The sequence below is a fragment of the Scaptodrosophila lebanonensis genome, unplaced genomic scaffold (genome assembly GCF_003285725.1).
Source record: "Scaptodrosophila lebanonensis strain 11010-0011.00,11010-0021.00 unplaced genomic scaffold, SlebRS2 tig00000043-arrow-pilon, whole genome shotgun sequence".
Classification (NCBI taxonomy): Eukaryota; Metazoa; Arthropoda; class Insecta; order Diptera; family Drosophilidae; genus Scaptodrosophila; species Scaptodrosophila lebanonensis.
The window spans coordinates 13,728,457-13,750,099 of NW_022060545.1; the positions used below are offsets into that span (position 1 = coordinate 13,728,457).

At 38.8% G+C, this 21,643-nt stretch overlaps 2 protein-coding genes across 2 annotated transcripts; one reads left to right on the top strand and one right to left on the bottom strand.

Annotated features, from left to right (window-relative positions):
• Nucleotides 1-312: 312 nt before the first annotated feature.
• Nucleotides 313-6,193, bottom strand: LOC115622532 (extensin-2-like). Its single transcript, XM_030516495.1, has 3 exons — nt 6,185-6,193; nt 3,753-5,237; nt 313-636 (listed from the first exon to the last, which is right to left on the bottom strand). Exons 1-3 carry the CDS (start codon nt 6,191-6,193, stop codon nt 313-315), a joined length of 1,818 nt encoding a protein of 605 aa, XP_030372355.1.
• Nucleotides 6,194-6,367: 174 nt separating this feature from the next.
• LOC115622533 (skin secretory protein xP2) lies at nt 6,368-15,319 on the top strand. Its single transcript, XM_030516496.1, has 4 exons — nt 6,368-6,373; nt 14,549-14,641; nt 14,750-15,079; nt 15,182-15,319. The coding sequence occupies exons 1-4, from the start codon at nt 6,368-6,370 to the stop codon at nt 15,317-15,319; spliced, it is 567 nt and encodes a 188-aa protein (XP_030372356.1).
• Nucleotides 15,320-21,643: the final 6,324 nt, after the last annotated feature.

A 21,643-nucleotide genomic window follows, 5' to 3' on the forward strand; every position in this document is an offset into this window, starting at 1 on the left:
AACGCAACATTACTATATTAAATCTATAAGCTGTGAGGTCACAACGTTTCGGTTCTATGTGAATTTATCATCTTCGTCATATTCGTCGCTCTCGGCATATCAAGGCAAGCCCTGCTCAAGGGCTTTAGAGTGAAAGGCAACATTGGCTTAGAATCTAGTTGGATGGGGCAAGGGCGCTAAACTAAAGCCACTACTAATGGTCTACCCACAGACGTCTTTTTTAACCACTTTAGATCGGAACAAGTATTTATTTTATTTTATGATATTTTTTTCAACTTTGGTACAAGCAAATGCGCAGAGCAGGCAAAACGCTCAACTCTTGAAACGCCTGCTGGGCACCTGATACTTATAGCCATGTTTGCTACTCGTACTGCTGCTGGTTTTTCCATTCGATGTGGACGCCTCGTGAGTAACGCCGAGCTCTACATCCGACGGCGCCACCGGTATGGCATCTTGAGGGAACTCATCGCCAGTGGGGAACTCATTGTCGACCTCCAGTTGCAGTTCGCTAACCTTAGGCACATCGTAGACGAAGCCATTGCCGGAGCGTACCAGCTGGGAGACATCGGCGTGCGCCAAATGAGCGTGCAGGGCAAGCTGCAGGACTACGAAGACGATGGGAAAGCTGAGCCAGCTCTGTGGTACATAAAAGGGTCAGGCACTAAGTATGCAGAACAATTCGATGCTCACCATTGTTGTTGTGCGCTAAGAATGCTTCGTGGGGAATGCCTAATGATTGGGGGTTCTTGCTTCGAGCAACGTTGTTTGGATGAATGCAAGCGCCGGCGCTGAGACACAATCTATTTATACATAAAAACGCACCGTTGTTGTTTTTTTTACGTACAAGTATTCGCTTAATTTGTCTGTCTTACTTTATTAATTGCGTGTCGATGCGAAGGGGCTGCGGATAGACAATAAGCGCTCTAAGCCGAGAGCGACCCTAGGCAGGCGAGTATTAGTGTCTAATGCCTGACATAGAGATCGAGAGATCGCACTCTATATGAAATGCTATAACATCGCGTCATTGCCAAGGTTAAGACGTGTTTTCTGGGGTCAAGTGTCAGTGCGTTGAGCGACGGAGCTCGGTTTCTGCTTTGTTTTGGTATCTTTTTTATTTCATCTCATGAGCTTTTGGCTTAATATTAATGATTCTGCGCCTTTGTCTCGATTGCCACGTGACTAACGACGCGCTTTGAAATGCCTCGGATAGGCGTGTCCAGCTGCTACGGCATAAAAAATAATTACAATCATTTCAGCAGATTTCCGTCTCATTTGCGTTTAAATAGCCATTGTTTCACATTAAGATTATGAATTAGTTGACAATTTGATTATGCGAGCTGCCAAGATGGATTGCATGTTGCATATTTCAAGAATTGAATCGTGCAAGTTTCGTTTATTTAGTGCTCGCAGCTGAGCTTTAAGCCGCTACTACGCCTGCGCAGCCAATGCAAGCGAGAGGGGAATGTGTCAGCAGTTTTATATGAAACGTGCTCGCAGCTAGAGTCACATTCAAGAAAGGTTTAGGCTGGCTGTTTGCATCGCTACTGTTGTCTTCTTTCGTCCAACTTGGTAATGGCCAGCAGAGAGATAGCCTCACAAATTCCTCTCACTCGCTTGACCGATTTCTAAACTTGTTTAAAGGTCGGTCGGCCTTGAGCCTCAACCTAAGCCGTCACATACTTTCAGGCACACTCAAAGCTCTACAATTTTCTAGCATACAGATTGGATTGGATTCAATCTGAATTAATACATATTGCTCTGAATTTATTTAATATATTTTAAAAATAAAAAAGCTACGTTAGAACCACGTAACAGCCAGGGCACAAGAAAGGGGCTCTACTTTTAAATATAAAAATAAAATAAATACTCTTTTAATATTTCAAAATTAATTTTTTTTTTAAATAAATTTAATAAAATGAATAAAAAATATTTACATAGAGGCGCACAGTTTCGAAAGAATGCATTTACATCAAGTCGTGGCTATGTATTCTTGTAAGTGTGCAGTGCAGAGTTGAGCCAAAGCATCATCAACAACAGCTGTGGATAGAGCATGGGCAGAGATTACACTTATGGCTATCAGTTTCTTTTCATGTGACCTATCATGATGAAATTTAACATGAGCACACAATTTAAGTAAAAACTACATACTTGTAGAACGCGAATTAAAAGTAACTAATAGCGTGGAAGAAGGGGGTGGGGGTGCATCAATTAGGAGAACCCGGATACTAAGTTCGGTTTTTTAAGCTCTTATGCTTTATTAGATCTTTTTGTTCATACAGACAAACGGGCATGGCTATGTATAACGACTCGTATTGTCATACATCAGGGGTATATATGTATATGTGCTTTGTGGGGTTTGCCACGTATGTAACAAGAAGAATTAAGTATCTTCAACTCCGTAAAGTGTACATATATATTCTTAATCAGCACGGCAAGAAAAATCAATTTATCATGTCAGCCAACATTGACGAAACTTGGTATGTAGACTTTCCTTATCTCACGAGTTTATCTCATTTTCTTAATAACCGGCAAATGATTTTTCAGCAAAGACTTCTCTGCTGGAGTTTATATTAGTTTGCACAAGTAGTAGTCAAAAATTGTTAGTGGCCCATCCACGCAAGCTGGGTACGCTAGTTTTTATTTAGTTATTTTAAAACAATAATTTTAATTTGCTTCATTGATGTTAAGTGTCTCTTGAGGCAAATTATTTATCCTGTGAGCCGATTTCGTGTTGAAAGCTTATTCAGTTGATTTTTTTTCTTTTCTGTTTAATCAAAGCATTGAAGCCGTGCATTCAGATTAGCACCTTAACAATACATTTTTACAAATATAAAATAGCCCAACCTCGAGCACTTCCGCGCGAGGATTAATAAGTTAGTGGTGGCTTATGCTTATCTAAATGTTTTGAAAAAACCTAATCGTTTCAGTCTTCGCAAAGGTCTAGCAGGAAGGAATCCTCTTGCAAGCAAACTGTGGTGACTCAGAAGCCTGTCACTGTATCTGCCTTCCAATCTGCTCCTCCACGGTGAGCAGGTTTAGGTCTCGGTGAGCCGATTTCGTGTTGAAAGCTTGTTCAGTTAATGCTTCAAAACATTACAGTTTTTAGTAGAAAATCTAAACTTCAAAATCCATATCAATTTTCAGTTTTTGGTTGCATAAAAGGACTATTATCACAAATTAGCGATTAGCCACGCCTTTTTCTGGGTGTTTTTAGTGAACCAGAATGTTTTTGTTATAGTCTTTTTTCGATTAAGTACTATACAGTGCATACGAGTGGCAGTTTGTCAGATACTTTTCTAACTCTATATACTCGTATTTTTATCAGTTCGATATTTTTTTTTAGTAAAATAAATATATTATTATATTTATATACTACTAGTACTAGGATACTTTAATTGAAATCGTCGTCATATTAGCTTTCTTCCAATTTCAATTTACCTTACGTTTGCATTACTGACTTTTAGATTTTTGTTAAATAAAAATTGTTCTACAGATTTTTAAGCTGTTTTGTTCCGGCCTCACTTTGTTCGCAGGAAAAAATTGATAGTATTTCAAATTTTGGAGTTCATTTATTCATCGCAGGTTCGGCTTTCATTGAAAAGCTGGACCTACCGATTCGTTGTTCGTACAAAGATGGATGTTTCTAATACTACAAGAAGTTTTCTAATTACAATAAATTTATTTTAAAACTGGAAAGATGGATGAGGGTCGTTGGGATAGCTGTATCCCTGGTGCGCTGCTGGAGTGGCTACCTTTTGAACTGGGGGCAAGTAGTCGGGCTTTGGAATGACGGGCTTGGGTGCCACTGGTCTAGGCTTGGGGGCAGGGGCTTGCTTCTGGACTGGGGGCAGGTACTCATTCGCGATGTTCGTGGCAGCTGGCTTGTAAACAGCGGGAGCGGCAGTTACAACAGGCTGGGGCCTGTATACAGCAGGAGCGGCTGTCACAACAGGCTGGGGCCTGTATACAGCGGGAGCGGGTGTCACTACAGGCTTGGGCTTGTATACAACGGGAGTTTGCTTCTGGACAGGTGGCAGATATTCCTTTACGATTGGCTGAGGCTTGTGGACAACGGGAGCGGCTGTCACAACAGGCCTGGGCTTGTAGACAGCGGGAGCAGGTGTCACAACAGGCTGGGGCCTGTAGACAGCGGGAGCAGGTGTCACAACAGGCCTAGGAGTTTCCTTACGGACTGGAGGCAGGTATTCCTTTTCGATTGGCTTTGGTGCCACTACAGTCTTAGCCACGGTATTGGTCTCAAAAACAACGCGAGGAGCTTCATAGTGATAGCCATCTTCCTTCAAGGCACCAGCCTGGTAGGACTGGGTGGGAGCAGGAGCGTTGTAGACTGGAGCAGGAGCTTTGTAGACTGGAGCAGGAGCCTTATAGACTGGAGCAGGAGCCTTGTAGACTGGAGCAGGAGCCTTGTAGACTGGAGCAGGAGCATTATATACTGGGGCAGGAGCCTTATAAACAGGAGCAGGAGCCTTATAGACTGGAGCAGGAGCCTTTTGGACTGGAGCAGGAGCATTATATACTGGGGCAGGAGCCTTATAAACAGGAGCAGGAGCCTTATAGACTGGAGCAGGAGCTTTGTAGGCTGGGGTGGGAACAGGAGCCTTGTATGCGGGTGTCACTACAGGCCTGGGTCTGGACGTTTGTTGCTGAACTGGAGGCAGGTATTCCTTTTCGATTGGCTTTGGTGCCACTACAGTCTTAGACACGGTATTGGTCTCAAAAGCAACGCGAGGAGCTTCATAGTGATAGCCATCTTCCTTCAAGGCACCAGCCTGGTAGGACTGTTTGGGGGCAGGAGCGTTGTAGACTGGAGCAGGAGCGTTGTAGACAGGAGCAGGAGCCTTATAGACCGGAGCAGGAGCCCTAGAGACTGGAGCAGGAGCATTATATACTGGGGCAGGAGCCTTATAGACTGGAGCAGGAGCCTTGTAGACTGGTGCAGGAGCATTATAGGCTGGAGCAGGAGCCCTATAAACTGGAGCAGGGGCAGTTTCGTACTGCTCAGTCTCTTCGATCGAATTTCCGCCATTGAAGGATTGGAAAGCATCAGTATAGACAGGAGCAGGTGCGCTCTCACGCACCACAGGGATATCAGCTACAAATGGCACGGAAGGCTGCTTGTAGTGATAGCCATCCTCTTGGAGGTTGTTGTTGTTGGAGAACAGGTGGGAGACATCAGCGCTGACGGCCGCCACAAGGGCGAAAGCGATGAAAAGTTTCTAAAAGTCGTAGAAGAAGTCGAAAATGAACTCTCGCATTAAACACTTATGAAACGATTATTATTTTCCACACACTTTTAAGAACTTCCCGACTTTAAGGCCGAAATAGCGTATTCTCTAACATGGCGTATTTTCACAATTTCACTTTTCTTACCATTTTGCTCGGTTCAGCTACAAATCCACACCACGAATGTGAAAAAATTACTGTGCTGTCGCTCTAGACTGCGAAATTATTTATACATTGCTGTCGGTGGCTCTGCTTCAGGATGGCTCTGTATACGATTATAGCCAAAATCGTCATGCAGCGGCAGAATCTTCTCGGCAACTACGTCATCGGGCGCGCCGTCAACGCAGCCCGAACATAACCCGAAAACATACCCCAACCTGGTTGAGCAGCCTAACCGGCTGCGTGTGCGCAGAACGACACCCATATGCTGGCTATAATTCTGCTCGTTTGTGGCCAGAGCTGGCGCGTTATATATTTTAGCACAATAAAATACGGCGACAGAAAGAGCGAACGACAAATTTAGAAATAAAACTTCATGAAAGAGCCTCTGCTAACTTGGCTGCTTACTATGTATTAAAAGATGCTTTTCATTAAAAATCATAACTAAAGCCAAAATAAAACCCAAAAACAACGCAGTCAGCGAGAGACGGAACATGACAATAAATTTAAATATACAGAATATAGCCCGTGAAAAAATGCTGCCCGCTTGTTAGCAATCATAATCAGCATAAGACGAGATTTGCTTTCTGATATGTGTGTGTGTGTGTGTGTGTGATTTTGTTTGTTAGTCACGACGGCGTAACGTTTGTTTGCCTAGTTGTGGGCCAAATTATCTGTAAAGGGGGTGTGCGAGTAGAGAACTTTAGCTATATCTTCACGTTTGATTTGCTCCTGGTTCTACGACATTTGCTTGACTATTTTGCACTCAACAAATACAAACAATGACCATCTTTCTATAAATGATGAGCTATAAGCCTGAATTTATGGCATTTTAAAGTTGTTGTTTTTTTGTTTTTGTTTCTCACAAGCTACGATGGCGACATAAATTAGTTTTTAGCTGTATTCTAGCATGTTTTATTTATGAGTGTGTTGACAAAACTAGGATGGGCCCCACTCCACCATCATGCAGGTAGTTCCGCCATAGCTTATCAAAGGGCGCATCCCGAAGTCTTCTCAGGCAACAGTCTGCCAACATACTGGTTGGCTCATATTTATATATATACACCAGCAATTACTCACACCAAGGTCGCAATGTGTCTGCTTGCGAATAAACCTTCACACAGTAACAGCAGACCACATAAGTTTTCCAGATCCAGATCGGTTGACCAAAACCGGTTTACTGATTACAGGACGCAGGCATAACTGACCTTTGCGGCATACAAAAATACAGGGCCATCCAGCTGGGCAGCTGATACTTGCAACAGTTGCAGCCAAAACTCGTTGTCTTACTTTTTGGCACACAAAGAACTATTAAGCCATGTACTCGTATGTAGATATACTATGTGCGTAGCTGCTAATAAAATCTATTCTAGTAATGACCTGCCCGCACATCAAAAAACATCGCTAAGTGTTTCGGACTTAATGAAATTTTTCATATGTTGAATCGGGTGTCCGAATAGTTAATTTAATTTCACGTTGCTGATTAAATTAGCATGCAATTAATTCAAAACTATCGTGAATAGGCGGGCCAGCGGGTCTCAATTTAGCTTCCCCTATATATGAATGTTTTGTTTTTTCTGAAATGTTCACACTCGGCATTAGGTAAGCTGCTGAAATCACACGATTAGAAAATAATAGATTAGATTAGAAAATGCATTGCGATGTTTCGCCTGCCCATTTACGAATGTGTTTGTATTTGTTGTAATCTATAAGAACCATAATTTATATTCTCTTCTTTTTTTTTAATTTTATGCATCTTTTCGGGGGTTTTTAAACCTTTATTATTATTCGTATCTGAAATAAAAATAGTTTTGCATAAATTAGTCAGAATTTTGAAATTACGTCAAAACATTTCATTTAGAAGCTCTTCTTACACCCTTCCCTGAATGTTCCGGGTTATATAGTAGTTGTTGTGGAAGTTTGAAAGATTGTTTTTAATAGGCACATATGAGCATATCTCAGAAAAGTCCCAAAACTTAAAGCTCATTAAACAAATGTTATTGTATGTATTATAATTTCCAAGAAAAATATTCAAATTTTATATTGTATTGTGATGTTTTCACCGCCCTTTTTTTTACGAATATGGTACTATTTGTTGTAATCTATAACAACCATAATTTATATTCTTTTTTTTTAATTTTATGCATCTTTTCGGGGGTTTTTAAACCTTTATTATGATTTGTATCTGAAATAAAAATAGTTTTGCATAAATTAGTCAGAATTTTTAAATTATTATTAATATTATTTTTCCGGGTGCCGGGTTATATAATTGTTGGTGTGTAAGTTTGTAAGATAGGCAGAGAAGTCCCAAGAATAAAGGCTTATTAAACAAATGTTATTGTATGTATGATATTATCCAAGAAAAATATTCAAATTTTATATTGTATTGCTATATTTTCACCGCGCCCTTTTGCCGAATGTGGTACGATTTGTTGTAATCGGTAATAAGCATATTTTATATTGTTTTTTTTTTTTTAATTTCATATATCTCTTCGGGGATTTTGTAACCTTTATTTTGATTGCTATCTGAAATAAAAATAGTTTTGCATAAATTAGACAGAATTTTTAAATTACGTCCAATTTGATTAATTTAATCGATTTTTATCTGAATTAATTTAATACGATGAGCGAATAGACTTTAAAGTTGCCATTTTTCGTTTTTGGGTATATTTATAGTTTTTTCTCTTTAATATTTATATGTTTAAGAAAAAGGATACATGACTGATGCATGACTGCCATTCCACAAAACAGCCCTTACAACATATATTAAACAAAATAAAAAAATGCAAAGACACCATTCTGGTTTCAATTTTTATTCAAATGTTACGTTCGCTTTCCTGAAACATATTTCTTTTCATGTATTTCATAATTGATACAAGCAGTATTTTTATCGACAAAGAGATTTATATTTACGTGTATATGTAATATAAAATATAGTAATCCTGTAAATAATAAAAAAATGATGATTATTTAAAATAATGTGACATTATTGCATAACATTTTAAAATTAGATGCGTAAGAAATTATTGGCAGGTTTCGGTTTTCCTTTTTTGTTGACGGCAACAAAAATGACTTCCGCATTTTGTCACATTCTAATCCAATTCATTTACCTTTTGCTTTAGAAGCTGGATTACGCCTGAAATCAACATCACCATTAAATAAAGTGCTACCAGAAAGCTATTACCTAAACGAAGGGAAGAAAATAAAATGGGTTTTATGATGTACTTTTATATTCTGTACATGAAATGTACAAGAGTATATTAGGTTTGCGGGAAGTGAAAAATTTAACAGACAGAAGGAGGCGTGGCAGACCCCACAAAGTATATATATTCTTGATCAGCATGATAAGACGATTCGATCAAGCCCTGTCTGTCTGTCTGTCCGTCCGACACCAAATTTTGCACAAAGATGCCTTATGTGTGTATTCTATACGAGTTTGTTTTATTTTTTTGATTTTTCCCCCACTTCCCCCTATGGGGGTTTTCCGTAATGCCGTTCGTATAATCGCCTATATCTCGGCGACTATAAGACCTAGGGATATCAAATTTAAAGTTCAAGATGCCTTATGTGAATACGCAGAAAATGTGTTTTTTTTTGAAATAAAAGGAAAGGAAATTCTATAGCTCGGACTCAATTGGGACTTAAGATTGCCCATGTTCAATATAGTAGTAATAAAGTCTCAGCTGTAACAGTGTAGTGTGTATATGTCAGACTAATAAGACTAATTCGTTTTGTATATATGTATATATATATTTTTTTTTAATTGCACTGTTAAAAAAAATATATTAGATTAAAGCAATGCTTAATAAAATATTAAAAAATTTGTTTTTATATCTTCTATATTTGTCAAGAAAGAAATTTTGCATAAATTTATAAAGTTTGTATAAATTACCCTTAGCATTTACTTTTTAAGATTTAATCTTTTTGTAGGCTTGTCTAATAAAATGTGTTTGTGTTATGACGACTTCTCTCGGCCTAAGCATTTTTTTTTTTTTTTTTTTTTGGCTGTCTGCTTGTTTTAAGTCCAAGAAACCAGTTTATTGTTTAAGCACGCGACCACTGGTTTCCAGATTTTAGATTTTAAATATAAAATAAATATTGAATATCCACCCATTGAGCTTGGAATAAATCCAATATTTTGTTTTCGTTTAAAATAAATTAGTTGTAGTTTTAAATAAGGCACATTACGTTTAGAATATACGAAATTAACCGATGACAAATACTGATGCTATTTTTTGCTGTGTATTTGTTTGTGCTTGATACCAGTTTTAGGCTGGACCTACTCATTTGTCATGTAGAAGTAACCGTTTAATTTTTTTGTCATGGGAAATTCAAAGCTCAGTGACCCTGAAAGGCCAACCCACTAGCTTTTGCTTTCATTGGAATTGAGGGGCCAACGGTTGCTCTACTACAATCGCTTCGGCAACAGTCATCTAACTGTTTTAAATTTCTGTAAAGTTCCGGCATATAAATGGCATATAGAATCACAATACTATATAATTATATACTCGTATGTGTATATAGTATGAATAAACTAACTCAGATTACTTCACCGCAGATCACGACACAAATGAATTATTTAATTAGACAACAGCATGCCATTTTTTGTTGATTCGATTGCGCAAATGTCATAAAACGGTAAACAAGTTTGAAACGCTTGGCAGTTAATGTGTTTGTGTTGGTGTGCGTGTTTTATATAATTTTGGGAGAAACACAGTAACCGCTGTTGTTTGGCTCGTCAGTCAGTGATTTGTGCAGGATACTTTGCGTATACGATGCGTATACGTGATGTGAAACATAATAAGGGAGAGGTAGCCAGCCTGGCAGCACATAGACATGCAAATGTCACGATATCTATACTTGTAAAGCACTACAGGGCGGTTCTTAGGTGTGGATCTAATAACACCAAAACCAAAACCAGAACCAAAATGAAAATCAAAAGCCATCATTTACTGCAACCGGTTCTATTAGTTTTGTGAATTTTAGAATTTCGTGCGTTCATAAATTTTTTTCTAAATATAATTAAGAACAAGTTTATTTTGTTGGTCCTCAAAGACCTTAATGGAAACTGAAATGTCTATCTAAAAACGTTACGAATAAAATCGTAAATATGTGCGCTTAATATTAACATACAATATATGGGTTGGCTTCATTAATTTAAGTATAAAATATAACTTAATATGCGAGTAGCTAAATTTGATTGTGAATTGTTTTGCTGTTATTATATTTGTCAAACAATATTAATCAATATAAGTAGTATCGCATAATATTGATGTTCGTAATTAGCGAAACGAATTGAACATCGGAATCGGATGAATTTCCATCATCTATTAGACTAAAATCACTTTTTATTTTGTATAAATCTTAAAAAGAATTCAAAAAAGTGTTCGAGCTAATTAGAATACAGCAACTTATGTATACGCGACGTGATCTGTTTAAAAAAGTTAATGTACATTTTTGGAATTTAACATGGCTTGAATGCCGCTCAGGCAGATTGTTAACATTTGTGGTTGGTGTCTCGGCTAGAAACAGTACCCGTAGCAGAGTTAGGTCTGTAGATAACATTTGTGGGCAGGCAGCCAATTGGGTTTTTAATTGATTTGTTGCTGTCAACATTTGTGAGTCTCTTTGAGATCTTAAAATTCTCGCTCAAAATCAAGTTTAGTTAATTAGCCAAAGAATAAGCTGAACAGTTATTTATGAATCAATTTTGTCGACATGCTAATTGCAGTTATGGCTGGAGGATCAAACTCATAATTCAATGGTCCGCAAGACTATTTTATTGTCATACTTAAGGGATAGCGACATGGTGAATATAAAACTATATCCATTATCCTGTGCACTTTTGCTTCGTGTTAAGTGGATTTGTGTGGTTTCTGCTGTTGCTGTGGTTATGAATCGACAATAATGCCAGTGCCTAAAAGCACAATCTGTGCAACCAGAGTATCTGATACCTAAAATATGCTTCTTCTACCAGCCCGCACGTACAGCAGTCTCATCATCTATACAATGAATTCTTAAATTATAATAAGTTAAGTTAAGTGCCGTCTGCAATTTTAGCATTTTTGATTGTTAAAATATATACAAATTATTCAAATTAAGTGTAAGAAAAACTTCTTTAAATTTATCACTATTGTTTAATAATTTAGCATTAATTTAAGCGCATTTTAAAACTAAGCATGAATCATATTTTGTTTTGAATATTATTTTTTATTTTAAAGTTATTAAATATTTGGGTATTCAGTTTTAATGCAATATTTTTTATGTAAAACTATTATTTTAATATGGAAATATTCAAATGTACTGTGATATATTTTTCAGTGAACTCTTCAAGCTTGCTTCTTACCCATACAATCTAGAAATTTGTTACCAAGCGCCCTGCATATGCCCAAACAAAGAAGAAAAAACTTCCAAAAGGTACGGCGAACATACATATCACCTGTCATACCACATCGCGCCTATTTGCCGCCAAAAACCTACACACCAACGCAAAGTGATCTGCATGGCGAAGAGACAGCATCGGGACCATCTTCACGTATTTTGGATTATGAGGAGTTCGTCATTAAAACATACATCGAATTTTAAAAAATTCCATCAACCATGAACTGGTTTGTGGTTTTATCCCACTTATTCCTTTCTAGCCGCAACGCCAACTACTTATGGTATTATTATGTTAATTCTCAACCAAGAAAGAAATGCAGAATTTTGTTTTCTGGATTGTTGTCTGATGCTAGCAGACTTTGAAAACCAGCAACTAATTAGCATTTGTATTTTTGCATAAAATAATAATAAAAATCCAAAATAAAATACGTAAGAATTTGTTAAGAACATAACAACGGATCGAAGTTTATCTACTCTATAAATGTTTAAATCTCTTTTATGTTAATAATATTTATTAATATTAAAATAAACAAAATTTTCTTTACATTATACTTATAAGTAGACAAACGACTTTGAGATATGAAGTCATTCTGTGGAAAGAAAATGAGGTTTGATTTTTTCTAGCAGCTTAAATTAACATAAATTCTCAAATTAAACAAAAAGGGTATGACACAATTAAGTATCAAAGGCAATGGTTGTAAAATCCGGAATAAAAAATAAAAATCTAATTATATTATTATTTTTGATTTTGAAAAATTGTCGGTATGCAAACAAAAGTGAATAATTAGATTGTGAGGATTAGAAATATCAAATAAGGTATTCTGTCAAATCAATAAGTACAAGTTGACCAAAAACATAATTTTGTATCAATCTATAAAGCTATAAGCTGCAATTGTTTAGGGTAACTGCACTTCTTTTTTTATTATCTAACACATATACTTTGTTATTTTTAATTGAAATGTGTGAGCTTTTGTTATTCGTTTTGGTTTTTGTTCAATCATGCACAGTAAAGCATGCGACGAATAAACATTTATTATACCAGAATGATTATACCGTACGGTTGGATACTTTAGTTTTGGTGTAATGTATGTATCACAGGAGGTTTTATCGGTAGTTGTATTCCTCTGAGAAACGCCTATGTTTAACAGCTTAGATAAATAGGTTGATAGTAAATAAAACAATCATAAAAACAGAATATAAATAAACCAATCCACTAAAAAGTAAAGATGAAGGCGTTTTTGTCATTTCAATAAACGAGACTGAACAAAATAATATACATTTAAAATACTGCAGACATCTTTTGGTGGCACAGTTGTTGAATTTTTCGGCCAACAATCAAATCGGTTTGTTTGAGTCGAGGTACAGTTTTATTTTTGTTCCTTTTTATATCTTTATATAACTTGACTCAGAGTATATTTTCCAGGATCTTCAGTCAAATCTTCTTAGCCGCAGTTAGTTTCTAATGCAGAAAACTCTGCCCTAATTGTGTCGTATATAAGAACCGGCCAATGCTGCAGTTGACATATTTGAGAGCTGTCTCATGTTGTGCAGTTAAAAAAAAAATTTCAAATTTATGACGGTAAAATATATAAAACAGGAAAAGTAAAATTTTGTGTTTAAGCTTCGAACAGAAAAGGACAAACGAAAAACATTATCATATAGCTGTCATATTTATTAAATTAGTACAGGGGCTTTCAAAGTCGAATGCGCTCTATCTTGATATTGTTCTTAAAACGGTGCTTGCTTTTAATTAACGACTATGTATAATAAATTCGTCTTCGCCTTATTCTTGGCTGATTTAAAATGGTTGTTTCGAGCCAACTAAATTATTAAAGAAGACAATAACCTTTAGAAGAACCTGATTAGTCTTTGTATACGTGTATACATACATATGATTTATTGATTGACCTATGCTAAAGGTGTCAACCTTTCTGCCTCTCCATATATGTATATTGTAAATCAATCAATAAAATCAATGAAGTGCATGCGGTCCGACAATAGTTTTTACATATTTGTTCGTTATGTTAGAAATCGTATTTAACAAAAAATTTATTTGATTTCTTTGTGGGCTTTGTGCTTCGCTTTAATTTAGCCACAACAATATAAAAATTTGGCTACTGTTTAGCATTTGAACATTAAAACCATAATTGGCTAAATATATAAACATTTGCAGCATGAAGCTGATTTGCATGCAAAGGCTACAAATATTGTCTGTCACTAGAACTTTGCGTAACTAAGAGCTAGTGTTCGTTAACACAAATATATAAATATACATACATACATGCATAGATAGATTGGATTTTTATAATTTGAAAACTTGCAGGCTCATGCATATTCATGGATGGATTGCTGCAGAATTTGTGAATTCCTTTAACGTTCGACAATAACTAATACGCGTTTTTAAAAACAAAATTATAGGTGCTTAATTATCGGTAAGTTCACCCCATGTTGCGCCTGCGCTGAAGCCATTCGGATTTTGGTAAAGTTTGGCAGCTATCGACGTATGTGCCTAATTAAACAAATATTCGCGATTCAACAATATACCTAAAATATTGTGATTTATGGCATTAGACACTTCCGTTTATTTCGTCCATTGACTTGAAATTGGCGAGTCGTATAAAAGTGCATGGATGGATACAACAATCGGAGTTCTCAGTCGAGACTTTGCGTTATCAACACACACACAAAAAGCTAAAAAATGGTAAGGCGGTCTACTTCGATAACTGCCTGAGTTTGGATTAAGCTTGAGCATTTATTTTTTCAGAAATTCTTCATAGTTGCTTTGGCATTAGTCGCCTTCGTAAGCGCCGATGCGGGCTACAATTATCCAGCGCCCGCTGCTTCAGCGCCAGCGCCAGTGAGGACTTACGTGCCACCTGCACCACATCGTGCTGCGGCATCTGCCCCTGTGCAGTCCTTTGCCCCCGCTCCAGCACCAGTAGCAGCACCAGCTCCAGCGCCAGAGCCTGCACCTTTCTTCAATGCCGCCGAATCTGCTCCTGCCCCATCTAGGTCCTATGTGCCACCTGCCCGTCATCAGCCCGCTGCCTCTGTACCTGTGCAGTCATTTGCTCCCGCACCTGCTCCAGTGGCAGCCCCTGCACCTGCCCCAGCCCCAGCGCCAGTCTTCCATGCTGCTGAATCTGCTCCTGCCCCATCTAGGTCCTATGTGCCACCTGCCCGTCATCAGCCCGCTGCCTCTGCACCTGCACAATCATTTGCTCCCGCTCCTGCACCTGCCCCTGCCCCAGTCTTCCATGCCGCTGAATCTGCTCCTGCCCCGTCCAGGTCCTATGTGCCACCTGCCCGTCACCAGCCCGCTGCCTCTGCACCTGCACAATCATTTGCTCCCGCTCCCGCTCCTGCACCTGCTCCAGCCCCATTCTTCCAACCCGAGCCCGCACCTGCCTTCGAGGCCGCTGCTTCCGCTCCAGCTCCGGCTCGCTCCGGATACGATTACCCTCAGCCTGCTGCTAGCCAGCAGGGCTACAAGTACAGAACAGTGCGTCGTCGCGTATACAGACACCGCGCTTAAACTGAAAATAGTGACCATGCACCCACCAACGAAATGCAATAAATATCTGACTTTTATTTGAACTTTAATTTTTCATTATTTGTCGATATCAGCGACCATGTTAAAGTAAATGGGCTTATGTGATTCGAGCTGAAAATAAAAAGTCTAGAGATATCCGGATCAGTAAAGTAAATCAGAATTTACTCTGGATTTTCAAAATTAACCAAACCATTTAAAAAAAGAAAATACATGAGGAAAAAATATATATAGCATGAACTTTTTTTATATTTCAAATTTCTACTGTATTATATTAATAGGTGTACTGCTACCTAATATGGATGCCTAATCCGGTTTTACATTAAAGAATATAAATAATTAGAATATATCTATAGGATTGCAGTATGAACTTTTTAAAAAAAATACAACCCTGGTAGCTGTCAAAGTGACTAGTCGACTTTTTATTGTGCGCTCCGTGAAAAATTGTAATAAATTCCTCTTTTTCAATTATTTCGCGTATAGTGCGTTAAAAAAAAAAAAAAAAAAACCACCCGGAAACCTAGTTTCACCTTGGCTTTTTGGCAATCGTTTAGTATCCTTATTTTCTTGGATTCCAATCAACAATTAATCTGCTGTATGGGGCTGCTCTGCTGACGTATACACGTCATCGGAGCAGAGACAGCCCAGAATTTTTCTTCTTTGCTTGTTTTGCAAGTCATCTTATCTCACGTAAATGAATGCTGATGAAGACTCGGCCGCTCTCGGAGCAGCTGAGGAAGTAGTCAATAAGCTGCCGAAGTACGTGGAGATGAGAAAAATTTCTGGTAAATCACCTTCGGAGCTGAGAGCAAAAATAACCAAGGACTTGCATATGTCAATGGGAAAACCATACTTAAAGCCGTCAATCTCAACCAGTAACTGGATTGCCTCAACCACTTGTACATCGACTACAAGTACCCTAACATTTTCTGTGGTGAACTCTCAATCAATGTATACTACAGTAGCGACATCAAATGGCAGTTTGTGCTCCACACCCGCCGTTGTGAGTACACCGGCTTCAATGACAAACTTAGTTGCAAATCCAACTCTGGACAAATTTTGCTCGTTTCAAATGCCAGTACCCGGTATTAATAGGAAGCGGAAAGGAGCCGTCGAGTCACTAAAATCGGCTCAAAAAAATAAGCCAACTCCTGTCAATACAACCCAGGGACAACGAACTGCGTCCTCCTCTCCGCCAGCGCTTCAAAATAATAGATTTGCAGCCCTTTCGGAAGAAGCTGATTCCATTATGGAAATGGAAGAGCCAGATTCCGAAGATCCATCGAGCCAGCAAAATGAAGCCAGCCGTTTCCAGCAGGGAAGTAGTATTCCTAAGCCTCCTGCTATATGTGTGCCACAAGTCAACAAATTGGATAAGCTGGAGGTGGCGCTCAATTCTGCTGTCTCCCCTAACGATTACGACATACGCACATCGAAATCTGGGATCTCGCGTATTTATACGAAGAATTCGAATGCGTTTCGTGCAATAATCAAATTATTGTCCAATCAAAATTGTCAATTCTGGCACCACCAGTTGAAGGAGAACAAACCCTGCAGATTGGTGCTCAGAGATATTCATCCCAATGTACCCAGGCAATTAATAGAGCGCACCTTTACCGACAAGGGCTTTACAGTTTTGAATATATATTGCCCCAGAAAACCGGACTGGCGTAACATTCAAATTAATGAGGAGGATGGTGAGGACATAAATAATGTTAAAACAAGACAAAATATGTTTTACGTTAACCTCCAGAACGCACCCAACGTTGCTGAGGCACTAAAAATAACTCAAATTGGTAGACACAGGGTTACAATATCAAAGGCCAAACAGAGTAAAGAGCTGGTACAATGCTTCAGATGCCAAGATTTCGGGCACACGAGGAACTATTGCCTTAAAAAGCCGGTTTGCGGTAAATGCTCGGGGGACCATGATACTGGCTCAAAATCATGTAACCTGAATGATAATGGGGAATTTATATGCGCTAATTGCGGCGAAGACCACATGTCGAGCTTCAGAGGCTGCAAGGTAAGAATTGATCTAGCCAAAAAACTTAAGCCAGCTGTGAGGTTGCCGAAAGATGGACTAGTTATCGGTAGCAATAGGAGTTACCCAAATAACCAAGGCACTAAAGTACAGTTTATCTCAAACTCTACTGTTAAGAGTGGCTTCTCTTATGCTGATGCAGCTAGGCCAATTGGAGAAAAACGTACCAGCGCGCCAACAAACCAAAACTCGCCCCGATCACACAGTTCCGCCGAAGATTGGCATCTAAACAACAAATTTAGTATGCTGGAAAAGGCGATTTTAGATCTAAACGCAAGAATGGATCAAATGTATAAGCTCATACAGGAAAATATGGATTCCAATAGAGCCTTCCGTGACTTGGTACAAAAACTAATATCCAAATGTTAAATCCGCTGTTAAAAATCGGATTATGGAACGCACGGGGCCTGGTCAAAAACAATGATGAACTCAGGCTTTTCCTAAGTTCAAACTCGATCGATATCATGTTAATAACCGAAACGCATATGCGTCCTGGCTTGAACGCATATTTGCCAGGATACGACCAGTACTACGCTAATCATCCTAGTGGCACCGCTAAAAGTGGTTCTGCAGTCATCATTAGATCAAGTATCGCTCATTCACAGAATGAGCCAATTCTAAAAACAAGCATCCAAGCGGCCAGCGTAACTATACCGACGAATGGTGGAAGCATCAAAGTCTCCTCCCTATATCTTCCTCCCAATGAAGCTTGGTGCAGGGCCGACTTTGATCTATTGCTTGCAACCTTAGGAGATAAGTTTATTGTAGGCGGTGATTTTAATGCAAAACACCAATGGTGGGGTAATTCCAGATCTTGCAGGCGAGGAAGGTGTTTGCAAGAGGCCATAGCTAGTACTACTTGCCAAGTTCTTGCTACTGGAGAGCCAACTTTCTACTCTTACAACACACGACTTAACCCCTCTGCACTAGACTTCTTTATTGTCAACAGGATTGCCCTAAACAGACTCACCGTTGAAACAAAATATGAGCTCGCATCGGATCACCTTCCAGTAGTAGCGACGCTACATCATGCACCGCAATATAATCCCAAGAGGGAATATATTCTACCACCTGGCTCCCGTATTGATGTTTTTAAAGCCGATCTCGAAAGAAGAATTAACCTGAACGTCGAAATTAACAGCCCAGAGGATATCGAAGACGCGATATCAATCCTCATGAAGAACATTTCACTGGCTGCGTCTTCTGCTGCACCGAAAACTTTACGCTTGCCAACCCAACATAGTCAAGCTAGTCTACCACCAACGGCTGCTGCGCTCTTAAGCCTGAAAAGAAGAGTCAGGAAAGAATATGCAAGAACTGGAGATACTCGCATTCATCAAATCTACAAAAGACTGTCCAATCGACTGCAAAAAGAGCTTGCTAAAATCAGACAAGGCAGAATTGATGACATATTGGAAAGTGCTGGTCCAGATGCATCATTTAATTACTCGCTCTGGAAGCTTACGAGGCGATTCAAGAGGCTGGTCATCCCTAAGACTCCAATTAAGGATCCTACAGGTGGATGGAGCTACTCCAGTCAGCAGAAAGCTGAAATCTTTGCAAACAGCCTAGAGGAAAGATTTAAGCCTTTTGACTTTACAACAGCAGATAGGCGAAGGGTAGTCGAGCTTAGGCTGGAGATGCCATTCCAAATGGCCTTGCCTGCAAGCCCAGTTACACTTCAAGAAGTGGTACAGCAGATAAAAAATCTAAAGGTAAAAAAAGCGCCTGGAGAAGACCTTTTAGACAACAGGACGCTGAAACTGCTCCCCACAAGGGCTCTGCTGTATATTGTCTTGCTCATGAATAACATACTCAGGCTGAGGCACTTTCCAAACTGCTGGAAAATGGCGCTAATTACGATGATTCCAAAGCCAGAGAAACAGCATACTGAAGTAGATGGATATAGGCCGATTAGTCTGCTACCTGCCCTCGGGAAGATGATGGAACGCGTGATTCTGGACCGGATTCTCCAGCTCGAAGCCGTGACGCGCAGAATTCCAAAATGGCAATTTGGATTTCGAAGAAGTCACGGAACACCGGAACAGCTCCACCGTGTGGTCAACTTCGCCCTGGAAGCCATGGAGCAAAAGATGTACTCAGTGGCTGTGTTTATGGATATTAAACAAGCTTTTGATAGAGTGTGGCATGATGGTCTCCTCTGCAAATTGAAAAGCATGCTAACTCCTCAATTGTTTCAACTCATCGAAAGCTTTCTAAGGGACAGAAGCTTCAGAGTTGCTGTTGATGGAGTGAAATCCACGAGGCGCTCAATTTGTGCAGGGGTGCCCCAAGGCAGTGTTCTCGGTCCTACCCTGTATACATTATTTACTGCTGATATGCCTGCACCGCAAGAGATCATTGGAGTAGACGAGGATGACGCACTAATAGCTACTTACGCAGACGACACTGCGGTGCTTACCAGAAGCAGAGATATCGATGTAGCTTCGGAAGCCTTACAGCAGTATGTAAGTAGTTTCGAGAAGTGGGCTCTGAATTGGAACATTGGTATCAACGCCAGCAAGTGTGCGAATGTCACATTTACAACAAGGCCGTCGTCATGCGGAGATATCACAATGTTGGGGTCCACGCTCAGTCATACAAATTCGCACAAATATCTTGGTGTAATTCTGGACAGAAGACTCAACTTCAGCAAGCATACAACAATGGTCAAGCGATCGGTCATGGCGAAAGCCGGAAAGATGGCATGGCTGCTTGCACCATGCAACAAGCTGTCCCTGCACAGTAAGGTGACAGTATATAAGTCCATATTAAGTCCAATATGGAAGTATGCGCTACCAATTTATGGCATTGCCGCTGCTTCAAACCTAAACAAAATAAGAGTTGCGCAAGCTAAAATACTTAGAAAAATATGCAACGCTCCCTGGTATATGCGCACTAGGGACATCGAAAGAGACTTATGTGTCCCCAAGGTTGGCGATGTCATTCAAATGCACGCAAGCAATTACGAGAAGCGACTCGGCAGTCACCCCAACGCACTAGCGAGGCGGCTCCTGTCCAAACCTAAGAAGAGAAGACTGAAGAAGTGCCATCCAAAGGATCTCCCCACAAGAGCCCTTGTATAAAATACATAGTATATATCATAAAATATAATCATTTTTCATGTAAAACATTGTAAATATTGTATATATGTACATAGATATAAGTGCGTCCTATAGATGCTTACTATAGACAACTTTTGTATTCCCTAACTTTCAACTAGCTTAAGCTGCCATATTGGTAGTAGAAAACTAGTTTAATAAATTGTATATATCTAAAAAAAAAAAAAAAAAAAAAAAAAAAAAAAAATACACATTGAATGCAGCATACTTTTCAAAATAATAAAAGTGTTGCATACTTTTGAGCTTAAGCAATGGCTTCCAGCTCCACTTCCGTTTAAAAGCTCCTACAATTTGGGAGATGCATAAGCCTTGGCATACGCCAATGAAACGTAAACAGCTTGATTTTAAGCTAAAAAGCTTTTTTAAAAATACACTGCAACGAGGAAAAAAATTTCAAAAATATAAAATCACTTGCTTCTTTGTCGACATTTATAAACTTGTGAGTTATTTTGAAAAATGAACTTATTCCAGTAATATAATAGTGGAATAAATGATATACTGACCGCTGTTGCGACTAATATGTCAATACCCGAAGACATGTGAATTTTTCTAGTTATTGGAGTTCTGGCACTTGTTGCTCAATCGTAACAGTTAACTTTTATTTATTTATTTATTTACTTCATACAAATATCTGTCGATACACATAACAACATATTATAATCATTCCATAAAAAAGTCAAAACCAAATATTACACTGAATTTAGGAAATTAAGTATGCTTGATTTTATCAAATTGACAGAGCTCTCATGGCCAAAGAGATGACTAGAATGATTATAGTCGCTACACATAACCAGACACGAATTGTACAAAGCAGAGTTGGTAGTATATAAACTTAATAATCAACAAGTAAAAAAGCTAAAGTCGGGTGTCCCGACTTTGAAATACTCTGTACATATGTTTAGAATAAATATAGAAATTACAAAAAGTAAGAGAATTAAACAAAAAAAATGTTGATCGATTTTACCTCTTTTGGTATTCGAACTCACGTAAAGGGTGTATATTTGCACATATACAAAGCCATTGCGTCTGTGTCAGTGTATGTATGTTTATGCGCGTCTATTCGTGTCTGTGTAAGCATGTTCGCAGGCAACCAAACAGCAACATCAACAACAGCCGCGGGCAGCGCTTGAGCAGCGCTGCAGC